The sequence below is a fragment of the Cinclus cinclus genome, chromosome 5 (assembly GCF_963662255.1).
Source record: "Cinclus cinclus chromosome 5, bCinCin1.1, whole genome shotgun sequence".
NCBI classification, from domain to species: domain Eukaryota; kingdom Metazoa; phylum Chordata; class Aves; order Passeriformes; family Cinclidae; genus Cinclus; species Cinclus cinclus.
Genome location: NC_085050.1, coordinates 1,263,722 through 1,277,674, shown reverse-complemented (window position 1 = coordinate 1,277,674; position 13,953 = coordinate 1,263,722). Strand labels below are relative to the sequence as shown.

At 50.1% G+C, this 13,953-nt stretch overlaps 1 protein-coding gene across 1 annotated transcript in view; it reads right to left on the bottom strand.

The window, feature by feature from the left end:
• Positions 1 to 13,953, bottom strand: part of EXOC6B (exocyst complex component 6B) — a 247,905-nt gene that overhangs the window by 5,089 nt on the left and 228,863 nt on the right. Inside the window, 1 exon segment of the mRNA XM_062493221.1 lies at positions 1,229 to 1,350. Coding sequence (XP_062349205.1) covers positions 1,229 to 1,350 — 122 coding nt within the window.

Genomic DNA, 13,953 nt, shown 5'->3' with positions numbered 1-13,953 from the left:
GAAATGATATAGAAATAATATAGAAATTATAGAGAAATAATAGAGAAATGATATAGAAATAATATAGAAATTATAGAGAAATGATATAGAAATAATAGAGAAATAATAGGGAAATAATAGAGAAATGATACAGAAATAATAGAAATATAGAAATACAGAGGTATAGAAATATAGAAATAGTGATATAATATATAAATATGGAAATAATATAGAAATACAGAAATTAAAGTACAGAAACAGAAATAAAATACAGAAATAGAAATATAGACATATAGAAATGTAAAAATATAGAAAGTACAGAAACAGAAATAAAATATAGAAATAGAAATGCAGAAACAGAATTAAATAGGAAGTAAAATCTAGGAATAGAAATAAACAGAAATGTAGAAATAAATAGGAAGTAAAATATAGAAATACAGAAATACAGATATATAGAAATATAGAAATAAAGACACAGAAACATAAATAGGAAATAAAATATAGAAATAGAAATACAGGAACAAATTAATAGGAAATAAAATACAGAAATAGAAATTAAAATATAGAAATAGAAGTAAAAATAGAAATAAATAGAAATATAAAAATAAATATAAATAAAAATATAGGAGTAGAAATAAATTTTAAAATAAATAAATAGAAATAGAAATATAGAAATAAATAAAAAAAATAAAAATAGAAATAAATTTTAAAAGAAATACATAGACACAGAAATATAGAAATAAATATAAACAGAAATACAGAAATGCATAAATAAATAAAATTCAAAATACAGGAATAAAAATAAAAACAGAAGTGTAGAAACAAAAATAAACCGAAATACAGAAATAGGACAGAACGAAATCAAATTTTGTCAGGTGGAAGGGAACCTACAACAACGTGATCCAACTTCACAACCAAAAGCTCTTCGTGGCATTGCCTGTTTGAAAAATTCGGAAGGATTTTGGAGCTGGAGGTTCATCTTTACAGCGACATTTTCTGCTAGGACAAGGAAAACTCTGCCCCAGAGACAATTAAAGAAAAAAAAAAAAAATAAAAAAAAAGTACCCGCGGCCGAACCATTGAATTTGGATAATGTGGGATTCGGGCCAAGGGGATAAAATGGGATTTTTCCATCTGAGCTCCCAATGTCCACCCAGGGCTGAGATCTCTGCTCACAGGGATGGGAAGAGCTGCTAGAGCAAAGGTGGGGGTGGGAATTCTGGGAATTCTCCCGGGAGGATTCGGGAGCCGAGCTCACTTTTCCAGCAGGACGAGGGCCGTGGTGGGGTTCACGCGAAGGTATTTGCACGTGGGCTGTCCGTAGTCGGCCAAATACGTCGACCAATCCCACAGGATGAACAGATCCAGGAGCTGGAAAGGAAAAACAAACGGGGTTTGGAAAAGATGGAGAAGGGAGAAGGTGTTCCCCTGGAAGCTGGAAAAGGTGGAGTCATCCATTTAAAAAAAAAAAAAAAAAAAAAAGAATGCGGGCTTTATTAATTAAATATTGTTCTGTTAGCATTTCATCATTAACTTGATTGCATGTCATTATTATTATTATTATTTAGGAATGTTTAATGTCAATTACTGCAGGGGCCGTGTTAATTTAGCCACTGAGCATTCCTGCTCTGTGATCCCTATTTTTTGGGGATTTGAGGGTTGGACACCTTGAGGATGCAGGTGACAAATAACCCCAGCGCCCCGATGCTCTCAGCTACGGCAGGAGGAAACTTTTGGGGTCAAAGCCACCAAAAAACTTATTCTGCCCCAGAAAAAGCCCCCCAGCATCATTCCAACCATTCCCCAGGGATTTCTCATCACCTTTGTTCCATCCCAACACCCTCCAAGGGCTCTGGAAGTGCCTCCAGTGCCCAGAGTTCCCCGAGGAGCTCAGGGGGTTATTCCGGGTGAGAGATGGGAGTCCCAGGTGCTTTCCAGACGTTGGTGAGAGAAACCACCAGGCTTTGGCAGCAAGGCAAGGAGAAGGGATTAACTCGGCCATCCGTGACCGTCCCCGCTCCAGGCTGCCAAAATTCCCACCTGCATCCCTTCGTGTCCACAAATGACCCCACTCCTCCCAGCCAGGTGAGGGAAGGGCAAATGACAGCACAGGTTGCCCAAATGCCCTCTTCCCACATCGTTCTCATCCTTATTTTCCCCAAAAACCGGGAGCTGCCATGCCCTCCCCAAAAATGGATCTCCTCACCTCAATGAGGGCTTGGCTTCTGCACCCACCCATGAGGGCACAGTCCAATACCCTCTTCCCACATCATTCCAATCCTTATTTCTCCCCAAAAAACAGGTGTTTCCATGCCCTCCCCACACGTGGATCTCCTCACCTCAATGAGGGCTTGAATTCTCCACCCACCCATGAGGGAACAGTCCAAATTCCCTAAATGCCCTCTTCCCACGCTGTTCTCATCTTTATTTTCCTTAAAAACCAGGTACTCCCATGCCCTCCCCAAATGTGGATGTCCTCACTTCTCCACCCACCCATGGAGACACAGTCCACTTTCCCTAAATGCCCTCTTCCCATGCTGTTCTCATCCTTATTTTCCCCCAAAACCAGGCACTTCCATGTCCTCCTCACACGTGGATCTCCTCACCTCATCGAGAACTCGGCTTCTCCACCCACCCATGAGGGCAGAGTCCAATTCCCTCTTCCCACATCATTCCAATCCTTATTTTCCCCAAAAAACAGATGCTCTCATGTCCTCCACAAACATGGATGTTGTCAAATTGACGGGGACTAGGCTTCTCCACCCACCCATGAGGGCACAGTCCAATACCCTCTTCCCACATCATTCCCAACTTTGTTTTCCTTAAAATCCAGGCACTTCCATGCCCTGCCCAAACGTGGATATCCTCACTTCGATGGGGACTTGGCTTTTCCACCCAACCATGAGGGCACAGTCCAAATTCCCAAAATGCCCTCGTCCCACGCTGTTCCCATCCTTATTTTCCTTAAAAACCAGGCACTTCCATGCCCTCCCCACACGTGGATCTCCTCACCTCAACAAGGACTCAGCCTCTCCACCCACCCACAGTGTCACAGCCCAGGATTCCCGGGATGGCCGCCTTCACCTCTGCCCCATCCACAGCAGGTTAATTAAGAGCTCCTGCCGTTCTTCCCCCCCCCCTTCCCAAAGACCCCGTCTTGGAGCGCCGCTGTGACCACTCTATTTGGGGACAGGCTGCCAAGCGCGTGGACGTCTTCATCGCCCGCTCAGCGCTTCCCGGCGCCCACCGCCGGAGCTGGGAGAGGCCAGGCCCGTCTCGCGGCCAAGCGGGGCCCATAGAGACCTCATTGTCCCCGCGTCTCCATGGTTTTCCTGGAGGCCCCGGCGCTGTTTAACAACGCATCCTGCCCCGCCAAGAAGGGGATTTAGCTCCTCCAAGACCTCCAGATACAAAACAAAAATGTGCAACAAGATTCTTTTTGACTATGTAGGTCAGGGCAAGGAAAACAAGCTGTTGGGAACAATCCCCCAGGCTGGCGGGGGGGACGGATTAGCCGGGACCTAAGAGGGCTTTTCCAGCCCGGGTCCCGCTCGGTTTTGTCCGGCGGGGCCTTTGTGTTGAACTACAAACCCGAGCTGAACATCATTGGCAAGAGGTTTTTCCAAGGGGGCACCTTCAAGAGAGACAACTTTAAATATGATTTCACAGGCGCTTTTCAGGCTGAGCGCCGGGGGCCAAAACACTTCCGTGGGGTTTGGCGGCTGCTGGGAGGAGTTCATGGTTGTACAGGCTCAAAGGGAACCCCCACAACGCACCAAAGGCCTCTTGCTGGTGGCCCCCGGGAGGCTGAACGTGCCTCGGGCAAATCCCAAACAAAGCCTGAGCCGAGTTCTTGCCATGGAAAATGCGCGGCCGGAGCGTCCAGGGGACAGGTAGCCGTTCGTGGGGAGGGGGAATAGAGAGCCAGGAGGAAAGGGGTGAAGGAAGAAAGGAAATGAAAAGGTGAGAATTAGGAAGGGGTTTGGAGAAGATGGAATTAGAACGCTGGGAGTTGTTCTGGCAGAGGTTTGGGATCAGGGCAGGAGCTCAGAGGGACACGGAGCTGCTCCCAAGGATGGAGCCCCTCTGCTCTGGGAGAGCTGGGAATGTTCCCCTGGAGAAGGGAAGGCTCCAGGGAACCCTCAGAGTCCCTGAAAGGACTCCAGGAGAGCTGGAGAGGGACTCGGGACAAGGCATGGAGGGACAGGACACAGGGAATGGCTGAGAAACTCCAGTGACCTGGAACCATCAACAACAGCTCTACACGAGTCCAGGTGTGCCCAGGTGGCCAAGAAAGCCAAGAACACCTGGGCTGGGCCAGCACTGGGGGGGCAGCAGGACCAGGGCAGTGCCTGTCCCCTGTGCTGCCACTGGTGAGGCCACAGCCTCAAATCCTGGGGGCTGGAGCTTGTCCAGGGAAGGGAATGGAACTGGGAAGGGGATGGAGAATTCCTGAGGGATCTGGGAAAGGGCTGGAGAATTCCTGAGGGAGCTGGGAAAGGGCTCAGCCTGGAGAAAAGGAGGCTCAGGAGGGACCTTGTGGCTCTGCACAATTCCCTGACAGGAGGGGACAGCCAGGGGGGATTTGGGATCTGCTCCCAGGAACAGGGACAGGAGCAGAGGGAACGGCCTCAGGGGCAGCTCAGGGTGGAAACTGGGGGATTCCTTCCTGGAAAGGGCTGTCCAATCTGATGGAGTCCCTACCCCTGGAAGAAGCTGGAGGATGTGGCACTTGGGGACATGGCTCCGTGGTGGCTTTGGCAGCACTGAAGAAAAGCTGGACTCGATCTCCAAGCGCTTTTCCAACCTCACTGATTCCACCACTCCCAACGCTCCCACCTCAGCCTGGACCTTCCCGGAGCTCTCACGGAGCCAGACCACCCCCGGGTGGCTCCCGACAGTGACGGATGGGCTGTGTATTTTCCAGCTCTTTGCCCACATCCATCTTTTTTGGCTCAGCAGGTCTGAGGACGGCTGGGGCCAGCACTTTTGGCCCCGGCTGCCGGCGCTGCCGGCCCGGCTGCGGGTTGTGCTCCAGAGGGGAGAGGTCCTGCAGGAGGAAACCCGAAGGCTCAGGGAGAGCTGCCTCCAGACGATTTATCTGTCACATAAATGTGGTTTTATTGGTTTTACTGCTTCAACTTTTCACCTCTGCTGCTAAATCTGAACAGGCTGAGGGGAAAGGGGAAGAAAGGGAAAAGGGAAAAAGCCGGCGGCGCAGGGCTGCTGGGGGAGTTTCCAAATCAAATATGCAAATGCCATTAATTCTTTAAACTGGAGTCTCCCGTTCATAGCCATAAATCAAACTCGACAGCATGTCCACTGAGCGGGGGGAAGGAGAAGGAGAGGAGGGAAAGGAGAAGGAGAGGAGGGAAAGGAGAAGGAGAGGAGGAAAAAGTGAAAAAAGAGAAGGGAAAAATTAAGAGGAGCTTTCACCACGATGATGTGGGAGTGGGATAAGATCAGGAAGTTGCAGATGCGCTCAGGCCTGGGGATCTGCAGCTTCCCAGGGTTCTGGGAACACCTTGAGCAGGAGCAGGGAGAAGTGCAGGCACAGCTTTATAAAACTGGAGAAGTGAAGGATGGTTTAAATAAAATGCCAGAAAAAGGATATTAAAAAGTACCAAAATTGGTTTTATACACATACACGAGCTTGTATTCAAATTGAAGTGTAGAATTCAAAAGAAGGAAATGCTGGAATGAAAGAATTAAACTGGGAGCGAGTTCCCAGCCCTGGCCCAGGTTCCCCTGGGAAGAACTTTTCCCCCATCTCCCTGTGATTCATGGAATCACGGAATCATTTAAACTGGAAAAGACCTTTCACATCATCAAATCCAACCACCAGCTCTACCTCAAAACCACTTCCTTTTCACCCCCCCTCTTGCAACGTCACCACCTCAAACTCTTCCAAAATTTCCTTTTTATCCAAGCAGAGAGATTTTTAAGCCCCTCACCTCAAGCACAGGGTGAGGATGGCTGGAAGGTCTCTGCAGGAGGAAGCCAGGCCATGGTCGGACTCCACATCCCCCTCCAGATGGAAGGGGAGCAGGGACAGTTTGTTCTGTCTGACGACAGCGCGGAATCTGGATTGAATCCTCCCGGCCAAGCCAGGAGCGCTGGAATGTGAATCCAAACCGATTCCAAACACGGTCTGCAAGCCCTGCCAGAGCTCCTGGAAGCTGATCAAAGCCACCAGTGGCGTTTGCACGCTCGCACCCGTGTCACAGTCATGGAATCGTGGAACAGTTTGGAAGGGATCTCAAAGCCCAGCCAGATCCAACCCCATGGGCACGGACATTTCTCACTGTCCTAGGCTGCTCCAAGCCCCAATGTCCAACCTGGCTTTGGACACTTCCAGGGATGAGGCTGTGACTGCCTCATCTGGTGCAGAATCCCCCAACAGGGAATTGCACCAAAACCTGCAGGAGGTTCCCATGGGAATGCACCAGTTTTCCCAGGAAAAGGGATGGGATTTGGTTGCATAGGAGACATCCCCCTCATCATGGTTTTCCAGTCCTTTAGGGCTGGATACCAGGAGGAGGAGGAGGAGAAGGAGAAGGAGGAGGATGTCGGAACCACGTGGAGAAGACAAGGAGCAAAGGCTCCAAGGTGCCACAGAAAAGGTTTGATCTTCACACAGGAAAGAAATTCCTTCCACTGGGACAACTTCCCCATGGATGTGGTGGAGACCCTGCTGCTGGAGGTTTTTGGGATGCACAGGACAGGGCTACTTCCATCCATTCCTTCCCCACACCGGGTTGGACCAGGTGGGCTCTCAAGGTCCCTCCTGACCAGGGTGGCTCTGTGATTCCATCCCAAAAAAAACCCAACTTCCCTCTGATCCACCACCAGATTTCTTCTCAGGGACACAGCAGAGCACCAAGATGACTTCAGTGGGATTGGATGGATTTGGATTCCACCACGATGGACTGGAGATGGACTTTCCTCTGCCAGCACCACCCCAGCAGATGAGATGCTGCCAGCGTTGGTGGGAAACGTTCCATAAAGAACTCCCCATCGACCTTTCCTTCAACAAAAGCCTGAATTTGGGAATTCACTCCTTGTTTCTCCAAGCACACCCAGCTGGGTCGAGGCGGGGCAAGCTCTTCCCTGTGGTGGGATTTTGGGGACACTCAGATCCCTGAAGGGGTGACGGTGATGCCATGTGGTTATGGCCAAGCTTTTGTGGTGAGTTTCGTGTCCCCAGGGCATGGAAAAGCACAAATTGAGTTGGGTTTGGTGTTTTCCCAGCTGGAATCAGCATTCCTGCCCTGAACCCTGCTGAGGGCCACATCCACGAGCTGGGTCACATCCCTGAGTGCCCACTCTGGTTTTCCATGGAAGAAGGAGGGAATATTTTCAGCTCCAAGGTGAAAAAAGCTCTCAAAAGCTCCATTATCCCTCTTTATCCTCACAAGCACAGTCTGATGTTCCTCCTCATGGGGTTTTTTTCTGTACCTGGAATTGAACAACCTTTGACCCAACTCCTTCCACAAACCAGCAGGGATTTGTACAAGATCACACCCTGAGCTTCTAAACCTTGGGAGAAATTCCCTTTAAAAAGCTCCTTCCCCTGACTGAACACCCCAGCTCCTCAGGAAAGTTGTGTCACCTGGAGGTCGGCACGAGATTCTCCAGTAGGATCAGAGAATAGTGGCCAGACCCAGTCCTGCTGGAGACTTCCACGAAAGACACAAAACTAGGGAAAACCAGTGGCAATTCCCAGTTTGTCCATGTCCACAACCCATCCCACCACTGAAGGAGCAGCCCCTTCCACCATCCAGCAGGGAATTGTTACGGATTACAAAAACCCAAGGGGCTTCCAGCAGCAGCAGCCATGGACACGCACGGTCGAAATAATATATTTTAGGGAGGTTTCAATTACGCCTCGTGGGAAAGGAATACTGAAAGAGAAAGAAATATTCCAACCCCTGGGAAGACGTGGGGTTTGGACAATAGCATTCCCAAAAAGAAAAGGCATCGGGAATTGGAACATGATGTTTGTTGTTGAATTGTGAAAGGCACGGAGGGGAAATCGTGGCCTAAGTGAAAACAGGAGGGGATTTGTGACTGGTTTCACTGGAAAGGAGGATTTGCTCTGGGAATTGGGTGTGCTTTGGGTGAGGGGTTGGAGAACACCCTCAGGGAATTGGTGATGGATGAGGAAAGGGATCCACACACGGAGCACAAGGAAGGAAAATCTTAATTTAGGTGCTCTCCTAATTACCTGGATTTCTGGGAATTACTACAGATCCCGGAGTCCTGCCTGGACCTCTCTGTGAGACACAACAGCCCCAAGTGACTCCTCCAGGTCTCCTGGGATGTCCCACCCAGGGATATCCTCCTGGAGAGAGGAGAACCAATTCCAGGCTCCTCACCTCACATTTAACTGGGCTGACCTTGCAAGTTAAAAGCAGTAATTTAGGTGTTGTTTTTTTTTTTTCTTTTTTTTCCCCCTCTTTATATCTGTAAAAGTCACTTCCTGGAAAAAAAAAAATAAAAAAAAACCCCAAAAACCCCAAAACAAACAAACAAACAAACAAACAAAAAAAAACAGAACAGGAGAGGAATCTGGAAGGATTTATGGCAGCTGGGACAGTTTGTAACTGAGAGAGGTTTGAGACCAACAAAACCCAAATCTGTCCAGTCTGGATTATTTTCAGCTTCACATTATTGCCTGTTTATAGCTCTTGTATTCCTGATAGCCCAGATTTCCAGGGAAAGGGCTCCACAAAGCATTTTTGTACAGAGAGATCCCCTCATTTTCCAGCTGCAAACATTCATCGTTTATTAGGAGGAAAACCTCTGGCTTTCCACCTCTGGCTTTCCACCTGCTTCAAAGCCATGCTGGAATTACACGGGCTTGACTTTTCTTCTCTTCCCAAAAGAATTTCTTCCAAGGGTCTTGTTAAAAACTTCGCATGATTTTACCTCAGAAAAAATTGTGCTTCTGAGCAGCAGGAGTGTCTGAAGGAGATGGGAAAGGGGCTCAGCCTGGAGAAAACAGGGATCAGGAGGAATCTTCTTGCTCTGCACAACTCCCTGACAGGAGGGGACGGCCGGGGAGGAGGATTTGGGATCTTATCCCAGGAAACAGGGAGAGGAGGAGAGGGAACAGCCTTAAGCTGTGCCAGGTTGGATACTGGGAAAATTCCTTCCTGGAAAAGGCTGTCCAGTGGGGACGCTGAGCATCAGCACCACGTGTGGGGTGACAACCCTGGAAAGTCCCCCCAGAGCTGCTCTCTAGGCCTGGCTTTAGTCACCCACTGGATCTTCGCCCGCAGGGAAAGCTCTGCTAAATTCTAGGGAAATCCCGAGTTTCTCTCACCCACGGCACAGCCCTCGGAAAATAATAAAGAGCAAGGCCTGAAAACGATTTGGTGCAAAACCCCCCGGGATTTCAGCGTTCCCAGTGATAACACCCAGACAGAGGGGAATTTTCTGAACGGCCATGGGAACAGAAGCAAAGCAGACCCCGCTGGATTTTGCGGCCAATTTATACTCCTAAAAATAATCCCTTGGACTCATCCCGTTCTCCAGGCAGGTTCAGGAGTTTGCAGGGAAGGCTGGGTGTGGATTCCCACCCTCCGGACCCCTCAGACACAGGGACAATACTGGGCGGGAGCCAGGAGGAATGAAAGAGCCTCGGAAGAGCGTTCCGCAGGGAATTCCACTATTGAATAACGCTTGGCTTTTCCATTGAACCGCCACAAAGGGGGATTCATTCCCCACGCAAAGATGGCTCCTGGAGCAGCATCCCCCGGATCGGGTTCTGGAGGAACTGCACAGGATGGAGACGGATAAACCCTCTGGGATCAGCATCCAACACCGTAGGGGAGAAATTCGGGATGCGATGTTTGGAAAAACCTCAGGGTGTCGATAATTATCCTTGGAGGCGGTTTTGAAGGTGTTTCGGGGAGGAGAAGGTGGATTTTGGAAAAGTTCCGTGGTTGGGAGTTGATGGCTCCGTGCTTAGGCATCCCATTAATTGGGAATTCCTTTTCTGCTGCTGCATTCCAGGTGCTCACAGCCTTCTGGGCTTCCCTGCCTGACCCACACGTCCAAATCAGTGGCTCCAAAGAAAACATTAGGAAGTAATGTGGGAAATCCCAATATTTCAGCGGCAGAGGGTCCTTCAGTCAGGGAAGAATGACCATGAGCACATAAAAAAAGCCTAAAACCCCCCAAAACAGGAAAGGGGGTTCAGAAGGGAGAAACCAGAAGTTCTCCAAATGAACCTATAGGAAACACCTCCCAACTTGGAAAAAAAAAAATCATCCCAAAAAGGGGGGGAGGGAAATTACTTTAATGCCACTTTTGCAGGAGAGAACAATCCCAACTCATGGACGGAGCAGCCTGGAGGTTTGGGGCCAGGAGGGGTCAGTGCTGCCCATCAGCAGCAAGCCCAGGCACCTGCAGGGAGCAGGTAACACCGAGACACTTTTAGGGACAGCCTGAGCCCAGCCAGTGCCACCAGCACCGGGCTGGGACAGCCAGACCCCCACAGCAAGGGAATTTTCCCTTTGAGGGATCCCACCAGCAGCAGGGAGTGGGGACGGATGAGCGGCAAATCTTGAAGATTCCTCCTCTCCTTGGCGCCAAAACCCCGTGAGGACTGTGATACTTGAACCAAACCTCTCCTGATATCCCCAAAAACCACCGGCATCACCTCCCCGATCCCCACGGGGCCAAGCCCTCCACGCTTCTCTTTTCCTGTCGCTGCTCAGCTGATGCCAAATCCTCTGCGATCTCGCATATTTTTTTTTTCCTTGTGTTTACACGTTAAAAAAGGGGCTAAAAAAAAACAAAAAAGGGAGAAAAAAAATGAGGAGGTGACCTCTTGCTCACCCCAGGCGGGCTGTGAGGAGCCGCCGCTGCCTTCACCTCCGGCTGAACTTCCAGATTATCTCAGCCAAGATTCACCTTGCACTGAACTTGTACCCGGAGCACGGCACAGTCACGGAGCCCTGATTAAACATTGCAGCACCACGGGGCCATAAATTTATACATTTAATGAGGATTATCAGCGCTTCCTCCCGCCCTCCTGGGGCTGGGGACCGATGGAAGCACTGGGAAGCGATCACCAGGGCAGGCTGGACATGGAAAAGCTGGGAATAGGCAGGAGATGAAACAGCAGCTCCTGTGCTGTTCCCTGTGCACGGAACCCGTGGCAAATCCCACGGGAGCAACCATGGGATGAACCACGGAAGGCTTGCATCACTTCCCACCCAAAAAAACTCAGGAAAGAGCAGGAATGTAGCGGGACACGGTGCTCCAGAAGCTTGTGGGTCCCTTTGCCCAGCAGGAAACTGTCCGCAGGCCGTGGCCTCCTAAACTCTGGCTGCCCTCTTCCCACCGAGCGCCGCATCCCGGCCGTCCTCCCGTCTCTTTTCCAGGACGGACGCGTGACGGGAGGCAGCAGTGGCTGCCTCCTCCTCCTCCTCCTCCTCCTGCTGTCCCAGCTGCCACGGAGGGAACGGGAGAACTCCGTGCTCACCGACGCCGGCCGGGGTCACTCGGCCGCGCCAGGGGAGAACGTCTGGGCGGTGAAATGGATCCGCTCAAGTTCAAGTGCTTGGAATGCCTCCCTCTTTTTTTTTTTTATTTTTTTCCCCTCTTTTTTTTTTTTTTTTTCAAAGAAACTAAACTAATACATCCCTGCTTTTCCTGATAACTTCCTCCCTTTCCCTGGGAGGTTTTTGTTTAGCAGATCCATTGTTCTCAGCCAGCCTTGCCCTGGGGTCCAATTTGAGAGCGTTCTCATTTTTCCCCCCTATGTAACCGATGCTTATTTCTTTAAGCTCCACTGTAAACACAAAGCGCATGGCAGAGCCCCGGCCCGGCTTTGCAGGAGGCAGCCTCAGCCCTGGAACTGCTTCTCCGTGGGGTTTTTTTTATTGGAAACAAAAGGATTGGGTCTCCTTGCTCCAAGGAGTCAAACAAACACCTGCGGGATGCGGGAACCCGCGGGTGGTCTGGTGGCTCCCTGACCCTTTTCTGCTTCCAGAAATGTGTTTTTGCTAATTAAAGACTCTTGATTGTTCATTAGGGGCAGGGGGTTCAGGCAGCAGGATCTGTTGGAGGTGGCCTGAAGGTCCTTGGGGTGCTGGGGGTGAAGGAGGAGCCACCAGAGTGTTGCCTGGGAAGGGTGGAACAGGGGAACAAATATAAACTGGAATATAAAATAAATCCTTGGAAGAGGCGAGAGTATCTTGGATGGTCCCAGGGACATGCCAGGAGATGGGCATTTGGGAAGGGTGGGTGACAAGGACACCACTGCCCCGTGTCCCCAAGTGCCACATCCACAGGGATCTGAAATCCCCCAGGGATGGGCACCCCAAACCTCCCTGGGCAATCCCAATCCCTGAGCACCCTTTCCATGGAGAAATTCCCAAATTTCCACCCCGAGCCACCCCTGAGGCCGTTCCCTCTTCTCCTGTCCCTGTTCCTGGCAGCAGATCCCAAATTCCCCCTGGCTGTCCCCTCCTGTCAGGGAATTGTGCAGAGAGGGAAAAGATCCCTCAGGATCCTCCTTTTCTCCAGGCTGAGCCCCTTCCCAGCTCCCTCAGGAATTCTCCAGCCCCTTTCCCAGCTCCCTCAGGAATTCTCCAGCCCCTTTCCCAGCTCCCTCAGGAATTCTCCACCCCCTTCCTAGCTCCTGGAAACGTTTTCCCAAAGTGGAAGTGTCCTAGGCCAGGCTGAACAGGGCTTGGAGCACACTGGGATGGGGAAGGTGAGGAATGGGGTGGAACCAGGTTCTTGAAGATCCTTTCCCCACCCACCCATTCCATGGTAAAAGAGGAGGATTTAACATTCCCACTCACTCCAGGTCTGCCTGGTAGCATGGCCAGCCTCTTTCCCCCTCCACAAACCCCCTCTTGCAGAGAAAGTCCTGAATTTATCTGAACCTGTTCCCTTCTTGGCAGATCCAAACCATCTTGGGGACTTGGAATTTGCAGGGAACAAAAGCACGGAGTCAGAAACTCCAGCAGAGAACGTGCCACGCTTTTGGCAACCTGCAGAAAAACTCCTGGATGATCCAAGTCTGGCTCCTAATTAATTACAAGCCCCAAATCCTGCAGGACACACATTCCTGGGATTAAAATGATGCTGAGCAGGAGCTGAGGCAGGATTTGATCCTGTGGCTGCATCCGCCAGACGGCCCCGGGCACGGGGCAGGATTTATGGATATTTGTTGGAGATAAAAGCAACCCAAGAACCTCTGGGAAACAAAAGCCAAGGCTTTTTCCTCGGAGTGTCACAGTAACCCCTGGACGGCCCCGCGCTCATTGTCACAGGCCTGGAAAGGTACAAACAAAGGGAACTTTGGGTGCCAAGAGCTGGAGCAGGAGGGAGAGGAGTGGCCCGGCGGCTGCAGAATTCCCTGTGCGTCCACTTTCAGGGCAGAAATCCCAGGAAGAGATGGTTTAGGATGTGCTTGAGGAGTTGTGTTCCCATTCCAAAGCCATTCCCGAAGGGGAAAAAGGAGACCCGAGTCCTGGGATTGGGGAATTTGACACCAGGGTGGTGATGGGGGAAGAACAAAAAGTCCCTTTTGGGGTTAAAAATGTGCTTTAATGGGGATGGAAAGGGGTGGGACTGGTTGCCAAAAAGTGGGATCGGATCCCAAAATTTCTGTCCTGGTTATGGAAAGGTTTCACAGGTGTTCCCTAAATCTGATGCCCCAAAGATCAGCATCATCTCCAAGGAAGGTGTCTTCCAGAATTTTGGGGAATTTGAAATGGGAGGAAACTGCTCTGGGGAGGTTGGAGTAAATGTGGGAGGGGGGGGGGAAGGGAGAAAAATGAAAATAAAGGAAAAGGGGGAAAAGAAAGAAAGGAAAAGATATAGTAAAAAGAAGAGAAGAGAAGAGAAGAGAAGAGAAGAGAAGAGAAGAGAAGAGAAGAGAAGAGAAGAGAAGAGAAGAGAAGAGAAGAGAAGAGAAGAGAAAGAAAAAAGGAAAAAGAAAAGCAA